This window comes from Mus musculus, chromosome 11, assembly GCF_000001635.26.
Source record: "Mus musculus strain C57BL/6J chromosome 11, GRCm38.p6 C57BL/6J".
Lineage (NCBI taxonomy): Eukaryota > Metazoa > Chordata > Mammalia > Rodentia > Muridae > Mus > Mus musculus.
This window is the reverse complement of record NC_000077.6, coordinates 69,495,505-69,522,229: the sequence shown is the minus strand read 5'-3', so window position 1 is coordinate 69,522,229 and position 26,725 is coordinate 69,495,505. Positions and strand designations below refer to the sequence as shown.

At 48.1% G+C, this 26,725-nt stretch overlaps 1 protein-coding gene across 14 annotated transcripts in view; it reads left to right on the top strand.

Moving 5' to 3' along the window:
* Dnah2 (dynein, axonemal, heavy chain 2) overlaps positions 1-26,725 on the top strand; it is a 128,302-nt gene that overhangs the window by 26,879 nt on the left and 74,698 nt on the right. For 9 of the 14 annotated variants that reach the window (XR_003949463.1, XM_011249074.3, XM_006533552.4 and 6 more), the window contains 14 exons: positions 1,030-1,140; positions 1,280-1,518; positions 3,763-3,954; positions 4,502-4,659; positions 5,126-5,213; positions 5,550-5,755; positions 6,119-6,248; positions 6,427-6,609; positions 7,340-7,554; positions 21,372-21,518; positions 22,969-23,125; positions 23,479-23,718; positions 24,228-24,416; positions 25,574-25,721. Coding sequence is in view for 13 of the 14 variants with exons in the window: in XM_011249074.3 (XP_011247376.1) it covers positions 1,030-1,140; positions 1,280-1,518; positions 3,763-3,954; positions 4,502-4,659; positions 5,126-5,213; positions 5,550-5,755; positions 6,119-6,248; positions 6,427-6,609; positions 7,340-7,554; positions 21,372-21,518; positions 22,969-23,125; positions 23,479-23,718; positions 24,228-24,416; positions 25,574-25,721 (2,403 nt within the window). In the remaining variant the exon portion in view is untranslated. Of the gene's footprint in view, positions 1-1,029; positions 1,141-1,279; positions 1,519-3,762; positions 3,955-4,501; positions 4,660-5,125; positions 5,214-5,549; positions 5,756-6,118; positions 6,249-6,426; positions 6,610-7,339; positions 7,555-8,932; positions 12,330-17,032; positions 17,457-18,676; positions 20,742-21,371; positions 21,519-22,968; positions 23,126-23,478; positions 23,719-24,227; positions 24,417-25,573; positions 25,722-26,725 lie in introns of those variants that run through there. The other 5 variants (NM_001081330.1, XM_030246090.1, XM_006533559.3 and 2 more) reach the window with 5 other exon arrangements.

The following is a 26,725-nucleotide window of genomic DNA, read 5'->3' as shown; positions in this document are numbered from 1 at the left end:
CCCAGCTCCCACTTGGCAGCTCACAACTGTTTGTAACTCCAAGATCCAACTAGCACCTTCACATAGTTATACATGTAGGTAAAATACCAATGCACATAAAATAAAGGTTAAAAAAAGAAAAAGACTAGTTGCTAAAGGGATGTCTTGGAGGTAGAGTGTTTGCTTAACGTGCCTGATGTCTTAGGTTTGATCCACAGCCCTGCTGAACAGAGCCTTGGTCAATGCTAAATACAGTGTTGTGAAAGCTTGCCTTCTAATTTAGATTCACTTTTCTAACAGAGAACTTGTTCAGACCTGCTCAGACCCAGAGCTGGAGATCGCTCTGTAGGCGATGGGGGGGGGAAAGGCAGTGGGGGACTTGTGTGCCTTTCGGAGGACATGCTGCAGACAGTGAAATGATTCTATGGTAACTTCTTAACAGATCTGCTGAAGCTTAGCCCCTTGGCACCTGTTATCTCTGCTCTACACACCCAAGACGTCTGAGTCACAGTCACTCCCGTGTGCTCTCCTAAAGTGCATGTGCTATCTTTGGTATCTGTAGGGGGTTGGTTTTAGGACTCTCCCTCCACTCTGTGGATGTTCAAGCCCCTTAGAAGGCGGTGCCACAATTGCACATGTACCCATGCCCTCCCACGTCCTTCAGATCATCTCCAGCTTATCGGTTGCACTCAATACAATGTCAACTTGACAAGAGGACTCACTCAATACAGACGTAATTTGTAAAGAATCCTGGGGTGGGGGGCAGGTGAGATGACTCGGTGGGTAAGGGGTTTTGCTATAGTGAGTCTGTGACACCCACGGCTGAGGGACAGAACCACCCTTCTGCAGGTTGACACGTGCTTTGGAAGCATGAGACCCTCTAACAGCAAAACCCAAGGCAGCCGAGTTATTTCTGAATTGTGGATGTGAAGTTGGGAAGCCTATGGATATGCAGAGTTGGCTGTACTTCCCACCCCCCCCAACTGATCAATTGTAATTTATGCAGAGGCAGCCAAGCTCACCCTTGGAATTCTCCTGTTCCTTTCTTAGATACTCGCTACAAGCTGGAGGGTCACACGGTACTGTACATCCCTGCAGAGGCCGTACAGATGGACCCTGAGGTGGTGGTAAAGGACAAAGAGCTGGTACAGCGGCTAGAGAGTGAGTGGCAGGCATTGCCAAGTGTCTGGGTCCAAGGGGTGGGGACGGGGACGGCAGCTCCAGCTGCTGAGAGAGGAGCTGGTGACACAACTGGGGAGCAGAAAAGGAAACACAAGAGCCCCCCCCCCAACCCCCGCAGCCTCCATGATCCACTGGACGAGGCAGATCAAGGAAGTGCTGAGTGCCCAGGAGTCTGTGGAGACCGGAGAGAACTTAGGCCCTTTGGAGGAGATCGAGTTCTGGCACAATCGCTGCATGGACCTGTCCAGCATCAGCAAGCAGCTGGTGAAGAAGGGTGTGAAACACATCGAGTCCATCCTGTTTCTGGCCAAGTCATCCTACTTGACGCCCTTCAGGAAGCTGGCCCAGCAGATCCAGGTTGAGTGGATCCGGGGCCCTGGGGCTTATCAAAACATGGGTAGTGGCTGGGGTGGGGGCAAGAGGAGGAAGCCAGGCAACTAATCACAGTGCACAGACTGGCCGGGCACTGTGGGCTTAGAGAGGACACGAGTCGTGCTTGAAGGTCTCCAAGGAGCTTGACGTTTAGGTAGGAAGATATCCAATTAGTCCCCGAGGAGATGGTGGTCCCTTCAGTGAGCTCGGCACTCCAGCGCAGCTGAGAAAATAGAGTTTAGGTAAAAGAGGGCTTAAAGATTGCACGGAGCTGAGGATAAGCTTGTGTAATTCAGTCAGGAGAGTTTCAAAACAAACCTGTAAAAAGTGCATTTCCTGTGACTGGCTGACTATGCTGGTGCTGGGTCCCCCAGGAGGTGCCTGCTCTTCCTTCCCCAGGGGATGGGTGGAGGGGTGGGATTTCAACCAGACATTGAGGGAATTGAGCTGTAATGAGCCGGGCAAGCCTAAAACCCTCATTGAGACAGCAAGGGGACCGGGTGACCTTAGTGGATGTGGGAGGGGAGTGACACCCAGGCAGTTAGCCAACAACTCTGAATATCCACTTTGTACAGAGTTCTTCATTTCATTGGAACAGGCACCAGCCCTGGGTTTAGGGAATTCCCAGCCTGAAGCCTTCATAGGAAGCAGCACAGAAGAGCTGGGGACAGTGGCAAAGTGCTTGCCCTGCATGCACGAGACCCCGGGGTCAATTTCCACATGGAATAAACTGTAGCATGCACTGGTGGAGGCTCAGAAATTCAAGGTCATCCTCAGCTACATAGTTAATTTGATACTAGCCTAGACTATGTGAGACCCCATCTCAAAAAAAAAAAAACCCAAAACAAAAAACCAAAACACAAGTGGAGGGCTTGAGAGATGGCTGAGAGGTCAAGAGTATTAGATCCTCTTGCACGGGACCCGGGTTCAGTTCCCAGCACTCACATGGCCGCTCAGAACCATCTATAACTACAGTTCCAGAAGATCCAACGCTCTCTTCTAGCCTCCTAAGGCATGTCATATCAAATATAGGCAAACATGCAGGCAAAACACCCACACACATAAAAATAACTATTTTTTAAAAGCAAGTGAATATGCAAACACTGGTCCTGAAATGATAATTAATGGAGAGGAGTTATTGGGGGAGGTTGCCCGGAAGATGAAGACAGATGGAAAGCTGAACCTGTTTTTGTTTGTTTGTTTGTTTGTTTTTTGGGGTGTGTGTATGTGTGGTATACACATGTTCATGTGGGTGTGTATACATGTGTATGTGTGGTTTATACACATGTTCATGTGGGGGTGTGCACATGTATGTGTGGTCTATGCACATGTTCATGTTGGCGTATGCACATGTGTGTGTGTGTGGTCTATACACATGTTCATGTGGGGGTGTGCACATTGTGTGTGTGTGTGTGGTCTATATACATGTTCATGTGGGGGTGTGCACATGTGTGTGGTCTATGCACATGTTCATGTGGGGGTGTGCACATGTGTGTGTGGGCTATGCACATGTTCATGAGCGGGCGTGCACATGTGCAGACCAGAGGAGATCACTGGCTATCATCCTCAATCGTTCTTCACTCTGTTTTATTTTTTATTTTTGTTTTTTAGAGACAAAGGTTTCTCTGTGTAGCTCTGGATGTCCTGGAACTCTCTCTGTAGATGCAGTCTGTCCTCAAACTCAGAGATCCCCCTGCCTCTGGCTCCTGAGTGCTGGGAACTTAATTTAAAAAAAAAAATCGTTTATTTTATGTGCATGGGTGTTTTGCCTGAATGTCTGTCTACCACATGCATGCAGTGCTCAAGGAAGCCAGAAGAAGGCATGGGGTCCCACAGAACTGGAGTTACGGATGGTTGTGAGCTGTCATGTGGCCGTGGGAACAGAACCTATAGGTCCTCTACAAGAGTAGCCAGTGCTTCTAACTGCTGAGCAGTCTCTCCAACTCCATGTTATATGTTAGTCAGGTCTCTCGCTGATCCACACCTATTGACCTAGTGTCACTGGTCAGCCAGCACCAGGGACCTGCCTTGTCTTTTCCCACCAAGCCAGGGCTGGGATTAGGGACACAGGCCACTGTGCACAGCTTTTACATGGATGCTGGGAATCTGAATTCAGGTCCTCATGTTTGCACAACAGCAAGCCCTTTATCAACTGGGCCCTCTTTCCAGGCCCCTAAATCTGTTTCTCCCACATGGATAATAGTACTCCTGGTTTCTCTTTATGGATAGGATGGCTCTCGACAAGCTCAGTCCAACCTGACTTTCTTGTCCATCCTGAGGGAACCCTACCAGGAGTTGGCCTTCATGAAGCCTAAGGACATCTCTGAGAAGCTCCCGAAGCTGATCAGCCTCATCCGAATCATCTGGGTCAACTCCCCCCACTACAACACTCGGGAAAGGCTGACGGCGCTGTTCCGGAAGGTGTGCGGATGCAGAGCATAGGGGTGGGGACGGGGTCCCGGGCAGACGTGCTGTAGGAAGGCACCAGTACTGGCCTGCCTTTTAGACTTTAGAGATGGGCCTGGCTTCTGTTTTCACAGAAGAACCTGAAGCAGGATGCGGGTCTCAGAGAGAAAGAGACAGTGAGCTCAGGAAGGGTAGCAAGGATAGACTTGAGAGGGGGTGCCGCTTCTCTTTTTTCAAAATGGAGTTTGGCAGTGGAGTATGGGAAGGTTGATTCAGGAAGAAACTCGGTTCCCTGAGCAGCATGTCACCAAGAATGATCAAGACAGAATTTGTACAGGAGACAAAAGGGCGGTAGAGGGGTTGCTGGAGCCGGGTGGTCAGAGCAGTGTGACTATAGAGCTGGTCTAAGGGCAGAGCAAAGATTATGACGAGGGGCATCCCACGGAGTGTGCCTGGAGGAACGAGATGGCCCTCAGGAGCCCAAGACCTGAGCAGAGTTACAGAGGTCAGAAAATGGAGTGGTGGGAAGAAGGCAGAATGGAGGACGTTGCTCTCTCTGCAGATGAGCAACGAGATCATCCGTTTATGCTGTCACTCCATCTCTTTGGACCGAATCTTTGAGGGCTATGTCAATTCTAGCAAGGAGGACCTGGAAGGCTGCATTTCCTGTTGTCAGGCTTGGAAAGAGCACTACCTGCGTGCCGTACAGATGCACACCCAGTAGGATGGCCCCTAAGATGGACTGCCCCTAACATCATTTATAGAACACCCTTGACACTGTGGCGCAGGAGAGACTCTGACTGTTTGCATGCCTTCCCCTTTTGTGGACTATATTTTTTTTCTAGATCTGGGTGGGAGTCTCTTACCCCACCCCCCACCCCCTCAGCTAAGGGTCTGTTTGAATGCAGATGTTCTGGCTCCTAGCCCTGCAGCCTCCTCCTGGCCTCTTCCAGGAGCCTCCCACGATCGTCACGATCGATCGTATGGTCTCAGAGGCCACCTTCTAGAAGTTGGGACTGTGTCCTCTGATGTTCTGCTCACCTCTGGTACCTCCTCTCGGGGTTCAAGGAAACTACTCCTCAGGGTCTCCTTTCTAAACCCAGGCTCACACAGTGAAGTTTTGCCAGGGCAGAGCTCGTCTTCGGTGTCTTGGCTTTGGATTCAGCCCATCTTCTCCCCCACACAGGTTCTCCAATCGGGGCTGGGTTCTGGACCAGACGAGCATATTTGCTCAAGTAGATGCCTTTGTGCAGCGCTGCAAAGACCTTATTGAGGTAGGAAAGACTGCCAGGGTGGGAAAATCTAAGCTAATAGCAGACCCTTGAGTCCCTTATGAGAGCCAAGCATGTGGGGCTGAGGTTCCGCTTAAGAGTCTAAAGCAGGAAGTTGGCTTATTGGCTCTCCCTGCATAATTGTGGGTCCTCCACCCATTGCCTCTTTTTTTCTTGGCTCTTGCCAGGCATCTCACATTTCAATCTGCAGCCCAAATTCACCCCAGTGTTCTCCCCCATCCAGAGGACTCTCTAGTTTTCATAGACATTTGAAGGTAAATCAGAGAACTCAGGGTGCCTGGGCTCTCAGCAGGAGCCTTCACCCTGACCTCTTTTTAGGTATGCGAATGTCAGTACCACTTTGCCCGTTGGGAAGACGGCAAGCAAGGTCCCCTTCCATGCTTCTTCGGTGCCCAGGGGCCACAGATCACACGAAACTTGCTAGAAATCGAGGACATCTTTCATAAAAATCTGCAAACGCTGCGAGCCGTGCGTGGCGGCATCCTGGATGTTAAGAACACCTCTTGGCACGAAGACTACAACAAGTGAGGGACTCGGGCTGCAAAGGGGGCCAGGCTGGGAGGCGCCTTGTTCAGAGGAGACCACGGAAATGCCAGGGTTTGGGGCTGAAGGGGGAGGAAGATTGCAAGTTGAAGGCTGTGGGGACAGCCTCAGGGTGGGAAGGGAAGCGAGAGCAACAGGGAGGGAAGTGGTTGTTTGGGTTCTGGGTTGCAGAGTGGATGCCTGTGCCTCCTTATCCCCAAGTCTAAGGACTCTTTCCTAGCACTGTCTGGAGGCTTTCGGGATGCAAAGCATGCCTGAGGGAAGTTGATGCTCAGGGCATTGGGGATGCTGTCGGGAGGCAGGCCAGGGCACTGACTCTTCCCTGTGCCCTTCTGACCCTGCAGATTCCGTGGTGGTATCAAGGACCTGGAGGTGATGACCCAGAATCTGATTACCTCGGCCTTTGAGTTGGTCCGGGACGTAGAGCACGGAGTGCTGCTCTTGGACACTTTCCACAGGCTGGCCACTCGGGAGGTGCGACACCCCCACCTCGTTCAGCCGACTTTTCTTATTTCCCTCGTTCCGATTCCCTGGCTTCCACATCTGCAAAGAGTGTGCCTGCTGCCGTGTGCCGTGTGGGGGTGAGAGGTTCTTCTGGGATGAGAGACCAAGGGAGCCCTAGCCCCAAGGAGCGTGTCCCCTTGTTGCTTAGGCCATCATGCGAACCTATGAGAAAAAGGCTGTCGACCTCTACATGCTGTTCAATAGTGAGTTAGCCCTGGTGAACCGGGAGCTGAACAAGAAATGGCCATATCTGGAGCCATACATGACTCAGTACTCTGGACAGGCCCACTGGGTGCGGATCCTTCGGCGACGCATAGACAGAGTCATGAACGTAAGTGCCCGGCCTCTTCTGAACTGTCTTTGGTGAACACCAAGTGTACGGACTGTGTACAGCCTGGGACGGGCAGGGTGAGTTCAGACAGCATCCTTAGGCCAGTCCTCAGGCAAGCCATGATTTGGTTTGCAGAGCTGGCAGGCGTGGTGAGTGGCACAAAGGTCATTTTAACATTCTGTATGAAGGTAGGGAGGAGACATAAGGTTGTCATCTGGGAAGTCAGAGTAACAGGACAGGGATGTGACCTGGAGGTCCAGAGACCTGGGCCAGCAGAACCTGCGCTCTCTGGAAAAACAGGAACAAGGAGCAAGGAGAGGGCAGGACTTTTCTCTTGTTGCTGAGTACTGAGCTCAGGCCAACCTGAGCTATCCAGTGAGAACCTGTCAGTACTCTAGCTTTGGGGTGCAGGTAGGGGTGAAAGCTGGTGGAATTCCTTACCTGCTGTCCTTGATTTATTCTGAGAGAAAGTGAGGGAGGCTGCAGATGACTGGGCTGAGGTGGGCCCGGGGTGCCCTGAACTAGAAGCCCTCAGGCCCTGTGTTTCTCCTCCAGCTGTTGTCCTGGGGGTGCTCACATTGCCTCTCCTTGTGCGCCCACCTTCACAGTGTGGCGTCCTCCCTCTGTAGCACAGCCTCAGCCTCCTTCCAGGGGCTGAGGGGTGAGCAGGTACCTGTGTCGCAGGTCTGTATAAATGAGCTTCCCCTTTGTCTCCCCCACCCCTACCCAGTGCCTTTCCGGAGCCCACTTCCTGCCCCATATTGGGACTGGCGAGGAGAGCATACATACCTATCAGCAGATGGCTCAAGCCATTGATGAAATGGTTCGAAAAACCTTCCAAGAGTGGACAGCGACGCTGGACAAGGACTGCATTCGGCGACTGGACATGTCACTGTTACGAATTAGCCAGGAGAAAGTGGGCATGCTGGATGTCAACTTTGACAAGTACAGGACCCACCCTGGCACCTCCCCCTGTCCTTGGTGCTAGTCTCCTCTCACTCTCCCAAGACCTTAACTCCCATCTTGGGTCCCCTCTTCCATCCCTATCTTTCCTGATGTCTGCTTTAATTGAGGCTGGTTTTCACCATGTAGTTCAGGCTGGCTTTGAACTAGTGATCTTTGGCCTCAGTATGGTGCTAGAATTACAGCTGGACTCCACCATACTCAGATGCTGTCACTGCTTCCTCTTCCTCTTCCTCCTCCTCCTCTTCTTCCTCTTCTCTCTCCTCTTTCTTTTTCCCCCTTGAGCTAGGGTTTCTCTGTGTAGCCCTGGCTGTTCTGGACCTCACTATGTAGACCAGGCTGGCTACAGAATCAGATCCACCACTTCTGCCTCCCCTCCCAAGTGCTGGGATTAAAGGCATGCACCACTGCCACCCGATAGCTATCGCTTCTTAAATTTAGTTTTTCCGAGATTGGGACTGGGGTCTTAAATTCAGTCCTGAGTACTGAAAAAAAATTAGTTTTTACCGCTTATTTAAAGTAAGCAAGCAAGCAGACTACAACTATGATTTTTAACAATTCACCAATGTACTAAACTAGTGATGTCACTGTTCCGGCACTAGATGGCGGTGACAGCTCAGCTAAGTCATCTAACTCTGCTCGCTAGTCTGAGCTTTCCTAAGACAGCACTCTCTCCCACAGCTTTGAAATGTCATTTTCACATTGTTCTTTTAAAAAGGCAACTAGTTCATCAATTATTAAGAATATACAGTGAGTTCCAGGTGTGGTGGCCCATTCTTAGTATCCTAGTACAGGAAGCTGAGGCAGGAGAGTTTTGAGTTGAAGACCAGCCTGGGCCGCATTCCAAAGCAAAACAAAATAAACCCCCAAACCAGACAAACAGTGGGCACTTCGTATGCGCCAGGAACTGATGCAGGGTGTCCCTGTCCTCAAGGGGCCATGTTGTCATTCTCTCGGCCAAGGTTTACTCAAGAGCAGAAAAGGAGAAAGCCGGGGTGGTGAGGTGTCTGTTTCAGGGGCGTGAATCCTCTGGTGCCTCGTCTTCCTAATCAGGAGATAAGTTTCTATGTGGTAGGCTGGGCTCTCCCTTGCCATCACCTGTGTGCCCTGTGGTGAGAGCCCATTCCGGAGCTCCCAGGCCATTGTTCTAGGGTTGGCCTTAGCTCATAACATCTGTATTTGCTGGACAAGGGTGCAGAAGGGAGATGGAGGTCCAGGGACAGATGGGACTATGTTCTGGACAACCGAAGGTGCCTGACCAGGAAGAGCTGACACACAGGAAGTGGAAGAACCAAGATGGAGAGGCAGCAGGAGGGGTGAGGGGCAGACTTTAGTGGGGGGCGGGCTTTAGTGGGGGTTGGGGGTGCGGACACTAGAAGCCACACAGATGAGCAGTTAAGGAACGAAGTGTAGGAAGATGAGGTTTGGGACAAGTAGTCGGGGAGAGGTGGGCATCAGCTCCGGTGAGGTTCTCTGGTTTTGAAGCTTTGGCACAAGGTAGGGCCAAAAGAGCCATAAAATTGCCTCTTATGGCTAGAGAGATGGCTCAGCAGAGAACCTGGGTTTGGTTCCCAGCACCCACGTGGTAGCTCACAAACATCTGTAATTCCAGTTCCCGGGGACATGACACCTTCTTCTGATCTCTATTGGTACCAGGTACTCACATGATGTACACATATGCAGGCAAAACACTTACACACATGAAATACAATAGATAAGTCTTGCCTGGCATGGTGGTGCGTGTCTCTAATCTGGTGGTGCACCTGGGAGGCAGAAGTAAGTGTTTCTCTATGAGTTCCAGGTCAGCATGGTCTACACAGGGAGTTACAGGGCAGGCAAATCATATAGTAAGACCCTGTCTCAAAAACAAACAAAAAGACAAACCCAAAAACTCGAAGTTTTAAATGGCCTCTTACTGATTTGAGATTCTGAAAAAGAAGGAACATTAGGCCCAGATTATATTATAACTGGTTATCTACATAGTATAGAAGCAGATTCACAGCTAGTTATATATTTATATAGACAAACGGTTTAATTGGTTATAACATTTGCAGGCTCGTAATAGGGCTGAATACCACTCCCCACCCCTACTCCTCCTCCAGACAGGGCTCTTCTGGGTAACAGCTCTGACTGTCCTGGAACTTGCTTTGTAGACCAGGCTGGTGTGAAACTCATGGAAATCCACCTGCTTCCGCTTCCCAAACACTGGGACTAAGGGTGTGTGGCACCACCACCCAGCCTAGGGCTGGATATCCCCAAAGGTGCTATGCTAGAGAGTCTCCCTCGTGGACAACCGTGGGCTAACGTGGGTGTGAGCGTACTTGGCCACTCTGTCCTTTCTCCATCAAATATGAGAGCAGTGTGTAGAGCCAGGGAGACGGCTCTAAAAAGTGATGACCTCAGCTCCATCCCTTGAACTCAAGTGGTGGGAAGAGAGCTGACTCCCGAAAATTGTCCTCTGACCTACACACACACACACACACACACACACACACAGACAGAGGCACACACAGGCACACATGCACTCACACGGACACTAAATAAATAAGCCTATAAATCTGAAAGTTTACATTCATAATGCCATCAAAGCTGTGAACAAAAATAAGGGATTGCATTTCAATCATGACATTTTCCTGTCTTAAGTTGATCATGTCAGAGATTTGGCCCCACGCTGTACAGTCAGTGTCTTCTGCACGGCTCGGCTTTCTAGAAGGTGGCATGAGATGCCTGTGTGATTAGGACAGATGACTGCTTTAGTCATCTGCTAGAAACAGGCTTTTCCCTCCCCTGCAGCTTGTTTGTTTGTTTGTTTGTTTGTTTGCACTGCGTATGCAGAGGTCAGAGGACAATTTGTGGGTGTCAGGATGTTCCTTGTAGTCTGTGGGTCCCAGAGTTGGGGCTCAGTGGTCAGGCTGCTGGCAAGGACCTTTACAGCTGAGCTGACTCCCTGACCCTGCCTGAAATGCCTTTTGCATTCTCTTTATGTTGGTGTTTTTCTCTCTGTCTCTTTCACACACACACACACATACACACACACACATACACACACACACATACACACACACACACACAGCCTTGGGACATCATTTATGACCTAGATTTATCTGAAAGCCAGACAATAGCTAAGCATTTCTTCCAAATAGAAGGTGGTTGTGTTTCTGTCCATTGGCAGCTGTTTTCTGGAGAAATATAAGGTGCCTAACAATACATTTGGTGATTTTAGGGCAAAAACTGCCTCAACTCAGTAAATAATAGATAAGAAAGAAAAGTCTGAGCTGATTAAACCCATAAAAAAACTGGAGACAGTTTGACTCCCCACACTGATTAGCACCGCTGGGAGTGCAGATAGCTTTATCAGGCTTACCCTTCATGTTAAGGTCTGGTTCGACCTTGAAGCATACTTTTGAAATGTCCCTGACAGTCCTCAGAATTAGTCAGAATTATCTGACTGTCCTGGGAGCCTACCAGGCCCTAATAGGATTTATATTACCCCACAAGGGCCTTTCCCTCCATATGTCCCAAATATTTGAACTCTGAAGCCCAAATGGGCTTTTAGCACATTTTCTGGCCAGAGCAGCTCAGTAGATTGCACTTAATGTGTTCCAGGTGTCCCCTGCGCTTGGTTGAAAGAGCTGAGTTATCAGCCTTGTGGACCGGAGGGGCGGAACTTCCCCAGAGCAGGACAGAGCTCTGGTGCCTGCTCACCGTTGTTGTTCCCAGTGTGTCCCTCTCCTCCTCCTTCCTCATTGGCACCAGCACCGTGTGTGCACTCTGGGCTGTCAGTACTGCCAGCCTGAGTGACCTTGTTTTGCTATCTTTATTTCACATTTGGGGCTCTATTATAAAACAGCTTTAAAAAAAACATCATCCCCCAAATGGAGTTGGAAAGAAGTTAGGTTTGTCAATCAAATTTGTGCTCTGGAAATTTATTGACAAAATTCTGTCAAGACTGAACATCATTTTTAAAAAGTTTAAAAAAACAAAACCAAACCAAAACAAAAAAAGCCGTGTTCTTTAGAACAACCTCAGGAGATACTGTCCAAATTCATTCTGCGGACTGACAAAATTCGATCATTTACCTTCAAGTTATTTTTGAAAATCCTGTCAAGATGAGAAAAATTCAGAGCTATTTTGGTGTGTTGTTGGCCAGTATTCCTTCCCCGCCGAGCTTGTCCGGATAGCTGTGAATAGAGACAAGTTCAACCTCTCCAGTTTGAAAACATGGGAGAATGTGTTTGACTACCTGAAATGGATCTGTGTATTCAAGCCCTCCACGCTCTCTGATGGCTATAGCAGGTTTTGGTGAAACTGACCTTCGGCGCGGGTGGCTACTGTGTGACCTGCCCAGCCGTGTGCTTTTGTGTTGATGCGGTGGCTCCCTTCAGTAGAAGCCTGGGATATTCCTGTGTGGTTTGACCTCTCAAAAGGGAAAGACTCTACTCTTAGCTTTCACCACAGTGTATTGTTAGAACGATTCTGTTGATCTCCTACTCTGTTTATTTCCTCTTTTTTCTTTTGAGACGTCCTCAAACTCTTTAGCCTACGCTGTCCTAGAACTTGGCGGCACTCCTCCTACCTCAGCCTCCTGAGTGTTGGGAATGCGATCACATAACCTCAAGCCTGGCTGAGCCTAATCCTCAGACTGAACTTCTCATGAGTATGGATAAATAAGAAGGAAAAGCCGCTCCTGGGTTAACACCACCCAAGGTACTGGGCGTCCATCACGGTGTTGAAACCACCTGGATAAGGCGGCTGAGGTACCTTTTTCCTTGCTTGCATGATATTTTTGACGTTAGTAATTAATGTTTGTTTTTGTTAGCACATGGTTCACTGCCGTTAATTCCTACAAACCAACTAATAGAATCCCTTCAGATAATATTTCCCCTCACCATCTAAGGTGCCGCACATGTCGTGGCCTCACCTTCTCTCACGCAGCTTCATCAGTGAATGAAATTGTTTCGAGATCTGCTTCAGAAAGTCACATGGAATTTCCCCGAGTCTCTTTTTTATTTGTCTGTTTGACTTTTTTATGCCAGGCAGTGGTGGTGCACGCCTTTAATTCCAGCACTTGGGAGGCAGAGGCAGGCAGATTTCTGAGTTCAAAGCCAGCCTGGTCTACAAAGTGAGTTCCAGGACAGCCAGGACTACACAGAGAAACCACATCTCAAAAAACAAATAAACAAACAGAAATATTTATTTATTAAGGTGTATTTATTTATATGAATACACCGTAGCTGTCCTCAGACACACCAGAAGAGGGCATCTGAGCCCATTACAGATGGTTGTGAGCCACCATGTGGTTGCTGGGAATTGAACTCAGGATCTCTGGAAGAGTAGCCAGTCCTAACCTCTGAGTCATCTCTCCAACCCCTATTTATTTATTTTATATATAAAGTAATGAGTATACTGTGGCTGTCTCCAGACACACCAGAAGAGGACATCAGTCGCTTTTACTGATGCTTGTGAGTCACCATGTGGTTCCTGGGACTTGAACTCAGGACTTTTGAAAGAGCAGGTAGTGCTCTTAATCGCTAAGCCACCTCTCCAGCCTTTCTGTTTGACTTTTAAAGTGTCCTACCACTGAACTCCAACCTCAGCCCTCTCGTCATGTATTAGTTAGTTAGTTAGTTAGTTAATTAGTTAATCAATCAATCATTTTCTCTGACTTCCTCTTCGTTGGTTTCCATCTTTGTTTTGGTCAAGCGCATCCTTTGGTAGTCTTCAGGTGATGCACGGGAGCTGCAGTCTTTGAGTTCATGTACAAAACTGGCAGCCACTCTTTTCCGCCTTCATGTTAGTACACTTGCCTAGGATTACAGTTCTAGGTTGAAAACAATTTTTCCTGATTTCTGCCTTTATCTCCTACTTCAAAGACATTCATTAAATATCTAGTGAGCTGGGCGTGGTGGCGCACGCCTTTAATCCCAGCACTTGGGAGGCAGAGGCAGGCGAATTTCTGAGTTCGAGGCCAGCCTGGTCTACAGAGTGAGTTTCAGGACAGCCAGGGTTACACAGAGAAACTCTGTCTTGAAAAAGCAAAAAACAAAAAACATCTGGTGCCCACTGTTGATTTGTAGTTCAGAGGCTCAGAGGGGGCTTATTCATTTTGAAGAAATTTTATAGCTTTATAAATAATGCCTGTTAGTGACAATGTTCCGTGTTTAAAAAACTCAGAGACAGAAAAGCAGTTTATCTTCTGCAGTTTCTTAAAATATAAATTGCAAATAAATAAGCATTTGAAATAGTTTCATTCTTTAAATTATTCTCCTTTTAAAGTGAAATAGAACTCTCTAGAGAGTTTAGGATATATTATCTTTTATATCATTCATTGACTGTACAATGGATAAAAATTATATTTGTATGTATATATGTATATACATATATATAATATCTATGTGTACATATGTGTGTGTTTGTGTATAATGTGTGTGTGGTTTAATATGTGTGCATTTGTTTATAATGTGTGTATAATATATGTGTGCTTATATACACATATATGTGTGTCTTTATATATGTATATATATGTGTGTGTGTATGTGTGTATAAAGTTTTGAGACAGCACCTTGTGTGTACAGGCAAGATGGCCCTGAATTTCTTTTTTTTTAATGTATTTATTTATTATATGTAAGTACACTGTAGCTGTCTTCAGACACTCCAGAAGAGGGCGTCAGATCTCATTACGGGTGGTTGTGAGCCACCATGTGGTTGCTGGGATTTGAACTCAGGACCTTCAGAAGAACAGTCAGTGCTCTTAACTGCTGAGCCATCTCTCCAGCCCAGCCTTGAATTCTTTATGTTACTAAGGACGACCTTAATGCCCTGATCCCTCTGCCTGTACCATGCATGTGCTAGGATTAGAAGTGTCTGTCGCGCTGGGCGGTGGTGGCACATGCCTTTAATCCCAGCACTGGGGAGGCAGAGGCAGGCAGATTTCTGGGTTCGAGGCCAGCCTGGTCTACAAAGTGAGTGCCAGGACAGCCAGGGCTATACAGAGAAACCCTGTCTCAAAAAACCAAAAAAAAGAAAGAAAGAAAGAAAGAAGTGTCTGTCACCAGGTTGCTTAATTGGTCTTAAATCCATTTGAAATTTACTGTGGCATAAGGAAGATGTTATAGATTCAACTTGTGTTTTTTATATTTTTAAATAGATTGAAAGTAAGTTGAACTAATCTTGATAATTTATTTTCTACACTGCTGGTGGGTTTGTACATGCAAGGCAAGCACACTGCCACTAGCTAGACCCAGACATTTAGTGAGTTGATATATTTATAATAATAATAAAAAAGTCTCCCAGCAAATCTCTATTTTTAGATTCACTCTTCTGGCTTATTCATGTGCAAGAACCAAACTGTTTTAATTACTGGCCTCATTTCTCTCTCTTCTTCTCTCTCTCTCTGTCTCTCTCTCTTAGCCAATTTTGATATGTATTTCTCATAAGAATTTTTTAAACAATTTATTTTGTTCTCAGAATATTTTTATTAGAATATGGATTAGGTTAAATTTATAGCTTAGGTTTAGGAGAGTGAAAATCTCTATGATTTTGAGTATTTTTGTACAAAGATGGCATTCTCCTTCCAGTTGGTGTCCTTTTGCTCATGAGTCACTTTTCAGCGTGTACAAGTCACTTCTGTTACATCACTTTCCTTCAGTTGCCTTTGCCCTTTTCCTCCGTGACAAGGTCGGTCTTATTACAATTTCTATAGCAAAGAACTTTTGTCCTCTGCACCCAAATCAGAATAGATTATCTCAGAGCTGACATTAAATTAATAAACCATATATTTTGAGTAAAATTATCCAAAAATACATCTTCAATAATTATAGACTTTACTTAATTTCCGTATATAAGAGCCAGACATCCAGACATATACTAGTTTTTTCTAGGGTCGGAGGGCACACCTGCAATCCCAGCTCTTGGAAGGTGGAAGCAGGAGGATCGGGAGTTCAAGGTTAGTCTCGGCTTCATAGTGAGTTCCAGGCCAGCTGAGGCTTCTTGAGACACCATTTCAAAAAAACAAAACAAACCCAACCTGCTGGTTTTCAACAAAATTCATGCTAACAACACTGTTTAAGCCATACTGACTTCTTAGAGACTGAGTGCCCGAGATTCCATGTTGGTCTCAGCCAATGCTTCTCGGAGTTAAGAACATGTCATTCTGAAGAAGGAGAGGGTCCTTTGAGGCAGCCTCTCTGTCTGGATGCCAGTCAGGAATATGTCAAATGGTGTGTGTGTGTGTGTGTGTGTGTGTGTGTGTGTGTGTGTGTGTGTTGTATGTGTGTGTTTGTGTGCATGTGTGCACACGCATCTGAGCCAAAGGGGAGCCCAGTCCCAGAAATAATTTAGTAGCAAATATATACAGCTTGCTGCTGTCCCTGGTCATTTGACCTGACTGACCCAGTTTTCCAGTGCTTATAACCTACTTTCACATGGATTTTGTTGTTGTTATTGGCGCTATTTGTTTGTTTGTTTTCAAGACAGGGTTTCTCTGCATAGCCCTGAGTGCTAGAATGATCTCTGTAGACCAGGCTGGCCTTGAACTCACAGAGATCCACTTGTCTCTGCCTCCTCAGTGCTGGGATTGAAGGCATGCATGACCACTGCCAGTCTTAAGTTATTATTTTATGTGTGTAAGTATTTGTATGTATGTCAGAAGGTCAAGAAGATATGGGATCCCCTGGAATTGGAGTTACAGAGGGTTGTTAGCTGCCATGTGGGTGCTCAGAATCGAACCTGGGTCCTCTGCAAGAGCAGCTGGTTCTCTTAAGCACTGAGCCATCTCTGTTTGCTCTAAGAATATGTTTGATTATAAAGTATAGCATGCAGAGAGAGACATACTTAGCCTGCATGTTCAGATTAACAAATAGCTACATAAAGCACTCGTGGCCTGCCATGCCGCTACAGTGGAGAACATTACCCGAAGTCTGGAAGTCACCGCTGAGCAGTGCAGCCAGTAAGAGCTGGTAATGATGTAAACATGTTAGGTGTTTGTATAAGAACTGACATTCTGAGTTGAACATGGTGTCATATGCCTTTAATCCCAGCGCTGAGGAGGCAGGGGCAGGCAGATCTGGGTTCAAGGCCAGTCTGGCCTACAGAGTGAGTTCCAGGACAGCCAGGATTCTGTTTTTGCTTGTTAGTTTTGTTTTGTTTTTAAAGATTTACTTTATTTATATGAGTACACTGTAGCTGTCTTCAGACACACCAGAAGAGGGCACCGGATCTCATTACAGGTGGTTGTGAGATACTATGTGGTTGCTGAGAATTGAACTCAGGACCTCTGGAAGTGCTTTTAACTGCTGAGCCATCTCTCCAGCCCTAGGACTCTGTCTTTTAAAAAAAAAAAATTGACTTTGTTGGTCTATGTTGAAAATTTAGCTATATGAGGTCCATATTCCTACAGGGTGATAACCATGGCTCTAGCCCTTTAAGATGGAGTATGTCTTCTAATTTTAGGCAAATTTCTATTGCCATTTATCATGACATTGGAGTTACATATCTCCTTGGATAGAACTGAATTTCTGAGTTTTGCTTTACAAAAACAAAAGTTAGTTGTTAGTGGTGGGTAGGGTGTTGGAAAGTTGAGATCGTGGGAAGACATGCGTGTGTCCTTTGGACCCTGCATACATGTGGGCAGTGCTTTTCCTTGGTCGCTTCCCGTGTGTGCCGGCTTCCTGTTTGATGTTTTCCTGCGTGCTGTTCCTCCTGGGATGGCTCTGGTCTGGGGTGATCCTGTGTTTTGGAGGCTGCTCTCCCCTGAAACAGGAGCTGCAAGTGTGACAGCCATCCCTCTTGTCTGTGGACACACTGAGCTGGGGGTGCCTGTGGGACAAACTGGGGAGACCTGGGAACGGATCCGCTTTCAGAGGCAACAGAAGCCATGGGTTTGGGTGAGTCACCCTGGGAGAGTGACTGGAAATGCAGAACCTTTAGGGGTCCCCACTTAAGAGGGCTGTGGAGGCAGCAAATCCTTTCCTGCACTCTAGCAGGATCCCAAGACACCCCAGAGAGGACAATCCCCTCTGAAAAGAAGATCAAAGGAGAGAACCTGGGGGAAGGCTGGGTCCAAGGAAAGTGGAGTATTCCCCATAACATCAAAACCTCCAGAGAGGGGCTGGAGAAGTGGCTGAGTAGTTGAGAGTGCTGGCTGCTCTTCCTGAGAACCTGAGCTCCATTCCCAGCACCCACATGGCGTCTCACAACCGTCTGTAACTATAGTTCTAGGGGATCCAATGCCGTCTTCCAGCCTCCCAGAAGTGGTACGTAGATATCACGTAAGTAAAACAGGCAGACACACAAAATAAAATTAAACAGTCATTTTAAAAAGCCTGTGCAGAAGTCAGGGAATATAAGGCCAAGAAGCCATGTGTCTTTGGACACAGCTGTGGGAACTCTTAGAGGAAAGGGTGGAGTGGGGAGGCAGGGCTGGAAGTGAAGGGGGCTTCCAGAACAGTTCCTGAAAGAGGCAGGCTCTGAGGGGGCGGGGCAGAGTGCAGGACCTGTAGGACACAGGAGTCAGGGGAGAAGGTGGTTTTTATTATATTATCTTTTGAGATTGTGGAATTTTGGCCATATTCCAATGGTAGGAAGGAACTACTGTGTTGAGGGAGTAGTGGGTGTGGTAGAGCTTGAGGGTGTGTCTGAGGGAGGACTGGGTTGCAGGACAGAGCCCCAGGGAGCATTAGTACAGAGAGGAGGGACTCTGAGGTCATAACCCTGAAGGGAGCCCAGCCCCGAGACAGGCCAGTTCACAGTCTGTCTGTAGCGGGAAGCAGAGGCAGCTCTCACCTGACGATTTTCTGCTGTGGAGAGAACACTAGCTTTGAGAGGAGTGGGGTTTACACAGTGATTGAAGAGATATATAATTGTCAGAGTTTTTTTCCCATTCTGTAGACTGCTGCTTTGCTCAAACCATGCTGTCTATTGCTGATATGGAAGGGTTTTTTTTTGTTTTGGTTTTTGGTTTGTTTGTTTTTCGAGACAGGGTTTCTCTGTGTAGCCTTGGCTGTCCTGGAACTCACTCTGTAGACCAGGCTGGTCTCGAACTCAGAAATCCACCTGCCTCTGCCTCCCTAGTGCTGGGATTAAAGGCGTGCGCCACCACTGCCCGGCTCAAAGGTTTTTATTTTAAATGAGGTCCCCATTATTAATCGTTGATCTTAGTGACTTTGGTATTGGTGTCCTGTTCAGAAAAGCCTTTCTTGAGTTCAAGCCTATCATGTACTTTCTATTCTGTCAGATTCAGGGTATCTGATCTTAGGTTGACCAGATTTGGAGTTGACTTTTGTGCGGGATGTATAGATACAAATCTGTTTTCATTCTTCTACCTACAGCCATCTGACTAGACTAGCACCGTTGTTGAAGATGCTCTTTTCTCCAGTGTGGGTTTGTTGTTGTTTGTTTTTCTTACTAAAAATCAGCTGTCAGCCAGATGTGGAGGCAGCAATGCTCCTTTAATTCTTGAGAGACAGAGGCAGGTGGAGCTTTGAGTTCAAGGCCGGCCTGGTCTACATAGTAAGTTCTAGGACAGCCAGGGTTACACCAAGAAACCTGTCTCATACAAATAAAAACAAACCAATCAGCTGTCTGTAGGTGTTTGGAGTTATGTCCAGGTCTTCAGTTTTATTCCGTGGGTCAATTTGTCTGTTCTCATGCAGATATCACAGTGTGTTTTGTTAGGATCGCTCTGTGATACAACTCAAGCTCTGGAGATCTGGAGGAAGGAGTAAGAGAGTAACTGGGAAGGACACAGGATGAAGCCTGAAGAGGCAGGCCAGCTGCTTGGACTAATCTGTGATCTTTATCAGCATCACTCAGCTGCAGTCACACGACTCAGCCTGGAGGATGATAGATTTCACCTACACCCCACCCCCTGGCCTGGAACCTGAGTGTACATCAGGTCTGCCTCAAACTTGCTTCAATATGTCTGCCTTTGCCTCCCGCGTGCTGGGATTAAAAGCAGGCACTAACAGACCTGGCTTGTGCAGGAATTCTTGTGAGATGTTTAGACTAAAGAACAAGAGTGGGGACTGGCACACACACACACACACACACAAAAAGTGGTTGAGCTGCGGGGCTGGGACTGGAGGATGTTGCTCAGCGCAGTTGAGAGAGGGTATTCGTGGAGCCTTGCTTCCATTCCCAGCATAGACAACAAACAAAAACCATGAAATAAAGGACAGCCTGTGGAGGAAGTGAGCGGGGAGGAAATAAGTGTTGTCGCCTGAAGGATTTTGTGAAGTCAGAGAGCAGGTGGTTTGTATAATCTTGAAGCAGCTGGGGGCAGACAGCTTTGGACTTGAGGAAGGGTCCCTGGGTGTGGCAGGGCAGGGCAGGGCAGGGCAGATGGAAGAGTCAAGGATGCTGGGAATTGGGCTGCACACCCAGCATTCCCTTCACTACACAATCAATGTAAAATTGATAACGGGACACTTTCTATTTTTTCTCTGTGGGTGCTCTTCTCTACCTACGCCTCCGAGTCCTCCCTTTTTCCTGTCTTCTGAGAGGTCTCAGTCCACTTTGCCTTGTTCTTATCTGGATTTCTGAGTGTTTCTGCGGTCATTTTGAACTTTGACTGTGAAGGGTAGAAGCCCAAACCAAACACGAGACAAGAAGAGAACAAAGAATGTGCACTGAGGGATGATGGGAAACAGCAGAGCTGTCACCAATGCACTCAGAGAAATGAGAATCCGTAAGACAAAGTGGGGTGCTGTGGGAGTGGACACCAGCATCGCTCTCAAAGCTGAATGCCGTGCTGTGTGTCTGCGATCTCAGCACTCGCACTCGGGAGATGGGGGCTGGACTATCAGGAGTTCAGGGTCATCCTGGGTGGCCTAAGATCCTCTCAAAACACTCAAGCAAGCAAACAAGAGCCCTTGCGTGTTAGAAAAAGAATGTAAAGACTCCTTCCACGTCGTATTCCCATTCAACTGGTAGGAAAGGATCTGGAAGCTGATTGGAAGCTTGGGAAGGAGTGGGCAGGGCTTGTCAACAGTAAATGTTGTTGCCTGTCCATGGGGCCCACGACTTGAGTATTCCCAAAGTCTTCATTCTTAGACATTTCCCCCCAGGTTGGTAAGAGGCCACAGAAAGGAATCTTCCAAATGGGGTCCTTTCCTGGTGTACTGCACGCCCTCACATACATACTGCTGTCTGCTGATAGCATGGATCTCTCGGTGAGCAAGACTGCTAGGGTCTTAACCCTGAGCTTGTGAAGGGCTGTGTACATCCCATGCACTCTCAGTATACTACCCTGCTTCCTGGCCCTGGGGTCCCCAGTCAGGGTCATCTCCTACTTGTCATTGTGCTGTCCTCATCAGCCAACAAGGCTTCAGCCGGTTGCTGTCGCCAGAGAGAGACCCCTGCTCTATAGTCAGGGAAGGACAGAGAGAAGCCGTTGCTTGAATTCTCCACTGGTCTTCCTGTTTGAATCCCACTTTCAAAGTTCCTTCTGTTCGGGCTCCTTGAACCTGCAGTCCCGTCCCCCCCCCCCCCCCCAGGCTCTTGGGCTGTGGCTCTTGCCAACTTAGGAGTCCCCTTCTGGTCCTGACCCAGGTCATCTACTCTTCAATTTCCTGGACTTAAACTGTTTTCGACTTGTACCTGTGGGCATTTGCCCCAGAAACCCAGAAATTCCAAAGCTTCTGTGCTCATGGTTTTGGGAAGGAGCAAACAGGACTCTGTCCAGTCTCCCTCTGCCACCTGGAAGGCCTATTTCATGTCTGTCAAAACATCCCTTGTGTGCCTTGCCCCCAATCCTCTCTGTGCTGCTGGCAGTGCCCTGAGCCACTCTGCTTTCTCCTCAGGACACTCCTGATTCTCTTTGCGGAGATTGACTACTGGGAGCGGCTGCTGTTTGAGACACCGCACTACGTGATGAACGTGGCTGAACGCGCCGAGGACCTGCGCATTCTCCGGGAGAACCTGCTCCTTGTTGCTCGAGACTATAACAGGTAGGCAGGCCTCCATCCGCATCCCAGCCTTGAGTTCACTGCAGCTGCAGGGCAACCCAGTCTCTTCCTGAGGCTTTCCATCCTGAAAAAATGGCTTCCCACCAGGCGGTGGTGGCACACGCCTTCAATCCCAGCACTTGGGAGGCAGAGGCAGGTGGATTTCTGAGTTTGAGGCCAGCCTGGTCTACAAAGTGAGTTCCAGGACAGTCAGGGCTATACAGAGAAACCCTGTCTCAAAAAAAAAAAAAAAAAAAAAAAAAGGCTTCCCATTTCCTGCTCTTACATCCCCGAAGCCAGTTCTATCCCTTTAAAGCCATGGGGTGGCTTAGAAGTAACGGAATCCATTGCTCACAGTTCTGAGAGCTCTGGAGGTTCAAGATCAAGGTCTGGGTGGATCCAGTGTCAGGTGAAGTTCTCTGCCTCCTGGTTTCTAAATGACCACTCTCACAGTGTCCTCCGTAGCCCAGTGAGACAGGAGCTGTATAAGGCCTCTTACTCAAGATACCAACCCCATTCAAGACAGCGTCACCCTTCATGGTCGAACCAGCTCCTAGCACCCGTGATACCATAGCAGAAGCTAAAGATTTTTTTTTCTTTTTTCTTTTTTTTGGTTTTTCGAGACAGGGTTTCTCTGTATAGCCTTGGCTGTCCTGGAACTCACTCTGTAGACCAGGCTGGCCTCGAACTCAGAAATCTGCCTGTCTCTGCCTCCCGAGTGCTGGGATTAAAGGCGTGCGCCACCACGCCTGGCAAAGCTAAAGATTTTAACAGGCAGATTTTGGGAAGACAATCATACAGGTCTTTCTCACCTCAGTGGAAGCCCAAGGGGATGGAAACATGTAGTTTTGTCTGAATGTCTAGAAAGGCTGTGTTCAATGTGGTAGCCGTCAGCTGCACGTAGGTATTCCCATTTAAATTGCAGAATTAAAAAATTCCCCACTGGCACACGCCATGTTTCAAGCTCTCCTTGACTAACATTGGACAGCACACTTAGCATTTGTATTTACTTATTCAGTGTGTGTGGGTGTTCTCTCGGTGCCTGGTGCCCGGGAGGCCGGAAGAGATCAGAGTTACAGATGGTTTGTGAATCACTATCATGGTAGGGGCAAGGAACTGAACCAGAGTCCTTAGCAAAAACAAACGCTCTTAACTGCTGAGCCATCTCTCCAGCCCTGGTGTGCAAGTGGCGCCCAGAGGACAACATGTGGCAGTCGGTTCTCTCCTTCCACTATGTGGGCCCCAGGAATTGAACAAGGGTCATCCAACTTAACGGCAAGTCCCTCTAACCACTGGGCCACCCCACCAGTCCCTGGCCAGCACACTGTATATAACACATGTACTCTCACAGTTTCCTTAGGGAGCTCCAGGCTAGGAGCCTGCCAAGTTTCCTGGCACGAGGAGACGCCTTCGCAGTTTCCTCTCCCAGCCACCCGTCTTCCCTCGTTCACAGGATTATTGCCATGCTGTCCCCAGACGAGCAGGCCCTGTTCAAAGAGCGGATCCGGTTCCTGGATAAGAAGATCCACCCTGGACTGAAGAAGCTGAATTGGGCCCTGAAGGGGGCCAGTGCCTTCTTCATCACCGAGTGCCGCATGCATGCCAGCAAGGTAGGCCATGGCCACCAGACACTGAAGGTCTCACACACGGGTAATCAACGCCCCGGTCTTGGGTGATGGAGGAGGCCCCAGGAAGTATTGCAAAATAAATGAAAACTGCTGGGGGAGGACGCCCTCCTCCCTAACATTTGGTGTTAGGAATTGATCCCGATGTCTTGTCTTGTCTTGTGCATGCTAGGCAAGTGTTTTATCAATGAAGGGGAGGGATTTTTTTTTTTTTTTAACTTTTTTAATGTTGGAAACTCTGGCAGAGTCTAAGTGGGGGAGTAGAATCAGGTCCATCTAAGGTGCCCCCATGGTTCAAGGGGGACATGTGTCATAGAATTTGCCACCCGTGACCCCAGGTGCAGATGATTGTGAACGACTTCAAGGCCTCCACCCTGACCATCGGCTGGAAGGCCCAGGAGATGTCGGAACTGCTGCTGGTGCACATCACTGGCAAGCAGGTGTACAGGGACCTGGAGTTCGAGGAGGCCCAGAGAGAGCACCGGATGGCCGCACAGCAAAAGCTGGTGAAGCTGCACCAAGATGTGGTGAACATCATGACCAACTCCTACGAAGTGTTCAAGAACGATGGCCCCGAGGTAGGCATCCCGTGACCAGGCTTCTATGGCAGGGAAAACGCGTGTACACCCCCCTTCCATGCTCCTGTGGCCCTTTCACTAATTGCATTTTTCAAATATTCGGTGCTGGTCCCACATTCAGCTCACCTTCAGTGTTTCAGTGTCCTTCTGGCAGCATCCAAGATCTTACCTCTCTTTCCTTAAAGATTTATTTATTTTTATGTTTATGGGTGTTTCACCTGCACATAAGTACACCATGTGTGTGCCTGTTGCACTCAGAGGCTGGAGGAAAGCATCAGGCCCCCTGGAACTGGAGTGAAAGATGGTTAGAAGCTGCCTTGTGGGTGCTGGGAACCGAACCTGGTTCCTCTGCAAGAACAGCTAGTGCTCTAACCACTGGGCGGCCCCACCCAACCTGGTCCTGCATTTCTGTAGCTGTCTTTCTCTTGTTCCCATTGGCCCATGCTCATTTCCCAGGCCCTGTGCTGGTCTCTCCAGAGGAGCCTCTTCCTCTCTTCCTCTGCCCCCAGATTCAGCAGCAGTGGTTGCTCTACACCATACGGCTGGATCACATGATGGAGGACGCCCTGCGCCTGAACGTGAAGTGGTCACTGCTGGAGCTTTCCAAGGCCATCAACGGGGATGGAAAGACCACTCCAAACCCGCTCTTCAGGGTCCTTGTCATTTTACAGAATGATGTGCGGGGAGGTGGGTCACAGGTAAGGCTGCCCAGCCTCTGACACCTCAAAAACTCTCATAACCCCAGTCCTCAGTTTCTTCTAATTTTTTAAAATTAATTTTTAAAAATTAAAATATAATCACAATATTTCTCCACTTTATTCTTCTCAGTGCCTTCCATGTTCCCAGTTTGCTCTCTCTCAAATTCATGACCCCTTTAACTATTATATGTGTGTGTGTATGTGTATATATAATACATATATAAACAAACTCAGCAGGTTATATATATATAATACAATATATATGTATATTTACATATTATAAATAGTCTGTTTAGTGTTAGGGCAGACCCCTTGGTATTAGATAACCAATTGAGGGGCTCTCTTTTTGTTTTGTTTTGTTTTTTTGTTTTTTTCAAGACAGGGTTTCTCTGTGTAGCCCTGGCTGTCCTGGAACTCACTTTGTAGACCAGGCTGGCCTCGAACTCAGAAATCTGCCTGCCTCTGCCTCCCGAGTGCTGGGATTAAAGGCGTGCGCCACCACGCCCGGCATGGCTCTTTCTTTTAAAGTTACTTACTTTTCTTATGTATGTGAGTACATGTTAGACCCACCAGAAGTGGGCATCAGGTTGCTGGGAATTGAACTCAGGACCTCTGGAAGAACAGTCAGTGCTCTTAACTGCTGAGTTCCTTTTTAAAATATGTATGGGTGTGGGTGTTTTGCTTGCGTGTCTGTCTGTCATGTATGTCATGTATGTGGGTGTTTTGCTTGCGTGTCTGTCTGTCATGTATGTCATGTATGTGGGTGTTTTGCTTGCGTGTCTGTCTGTCATGTATGTCATGTATGTGGGTGTTTTGCTTGCGTGTCTGTCTGTCATGTATGTCATGTATGTGGGTGTTTTGCTTGCGTGTCTGTCTGTGTGCGTGATGTGTGTAGAGGCCAGAGAAGGGAGTGAATCCCTTAGAATTGGAGTTACAGATGGTTGTGAGCCACCACGTGGGTACTAGGAATTGAACCCAGATCCTCTGGAAGAGCAGCCAGTGCTCTTAGCCATCTTGCTAGCCCCTCTTCTCTGTACTTTTAAAGGCTGACTCCTCCTACTCAGCCTGCAGGCCCAGGTCTGGGGTGTTGAGCCTTAGAGGCCTCGAGGCTTGTGTCTCCAGCCAGCTGTGCTGAGCTCCTCTGCTCTCTCCTGCAGGTGGAATTCTCCCCGACTCTGCAGACTCTGGCGAGTGTGGTCAATGACATAGGCAGCCACCTCTTTGCCACCATCTCTGTCTTCCGCCACCTCCCCGACATCCTCACCAAACGCAAGATGAATCGAGAGCCCATTTATGTACTTGTGGGTGCGTGGGCTTTGGGGGGGGGCACACAGTGGGCAGGCTACGGGGAGAGACCGAACCCCTTCACACTGGGTTTGGTCGTCTCTATGGCTGGTGGGAATCCCAGCCAAGGGGCCACTGAAGAAGGAGCAGGGACAGGGAGGAGACTCGAGGTAACATGACTGATGCCTGTGCGTGGGTGGTGAACACCGGGATGGGAGGTGAACAAGGATAAGTTCGAGACTTGCGCTGGACTTAAAAGAGGTCTTGATTCCCACGGGGCAGACCTCTGATCCTGTGCAAGGGACACTGGTCACACTTGCATTGCTGCCTCCTTACGGTTCTCTCTCTTCCTTTCTTTCTTCTCTCCTTCCTTCCATCCTTCCTTCCTTCCTTCCATCCTTCTTTTCCCTCCTCCCCAAACAGGGTTTCTTTGTGTAGCCCTGGTTGTCCTGGAACTCACTCTGTAAACCAGGCTGGCCTTGAACTCACAGAGATCTGCCTGCCTCTGCCTCCAAAGTACGGACATTAAAGATGTGCACTACCATAGCCCAGCTATTTTTTTTAAATTCATGTATTATTATTTTATGTGTATGGATGGTTTTTGCCTAAATGTGTGTCTGTGCACTGTGGGTATGCCTGGTGCTTATCAAGGCCAGAAAAATGGTCTTGGATCCCTTGGAATGAAAGTTACAGACAGTTCTGAGCCTCTTTGTGGGTGCTGGGAACAGATGCAGTGAAGGTCAGAACTTAGGAATCTTCTTCTGGGGCTGGAGAGATGGCTCAGTGGTTAAGAGCACTGGCTGCTCTTCCAGAGGTTCTGAGTTCAATTCCCAGCAACCACATGGTGGCTCACAACCATCTGCAATGGGATCAGATGCCCTCTTCTGGTGTGTCTGAAGAGAGCGACAGCGTACTCACATACATAAAATAAATAAATCTTAAAAAAAAAAAAAGAAAGAGCTTTCCCTCCCCCTCCCCCCTCCTCCCCCTTCTTCCCAGGTTTTCCACCATTCCCATCTCTAGCA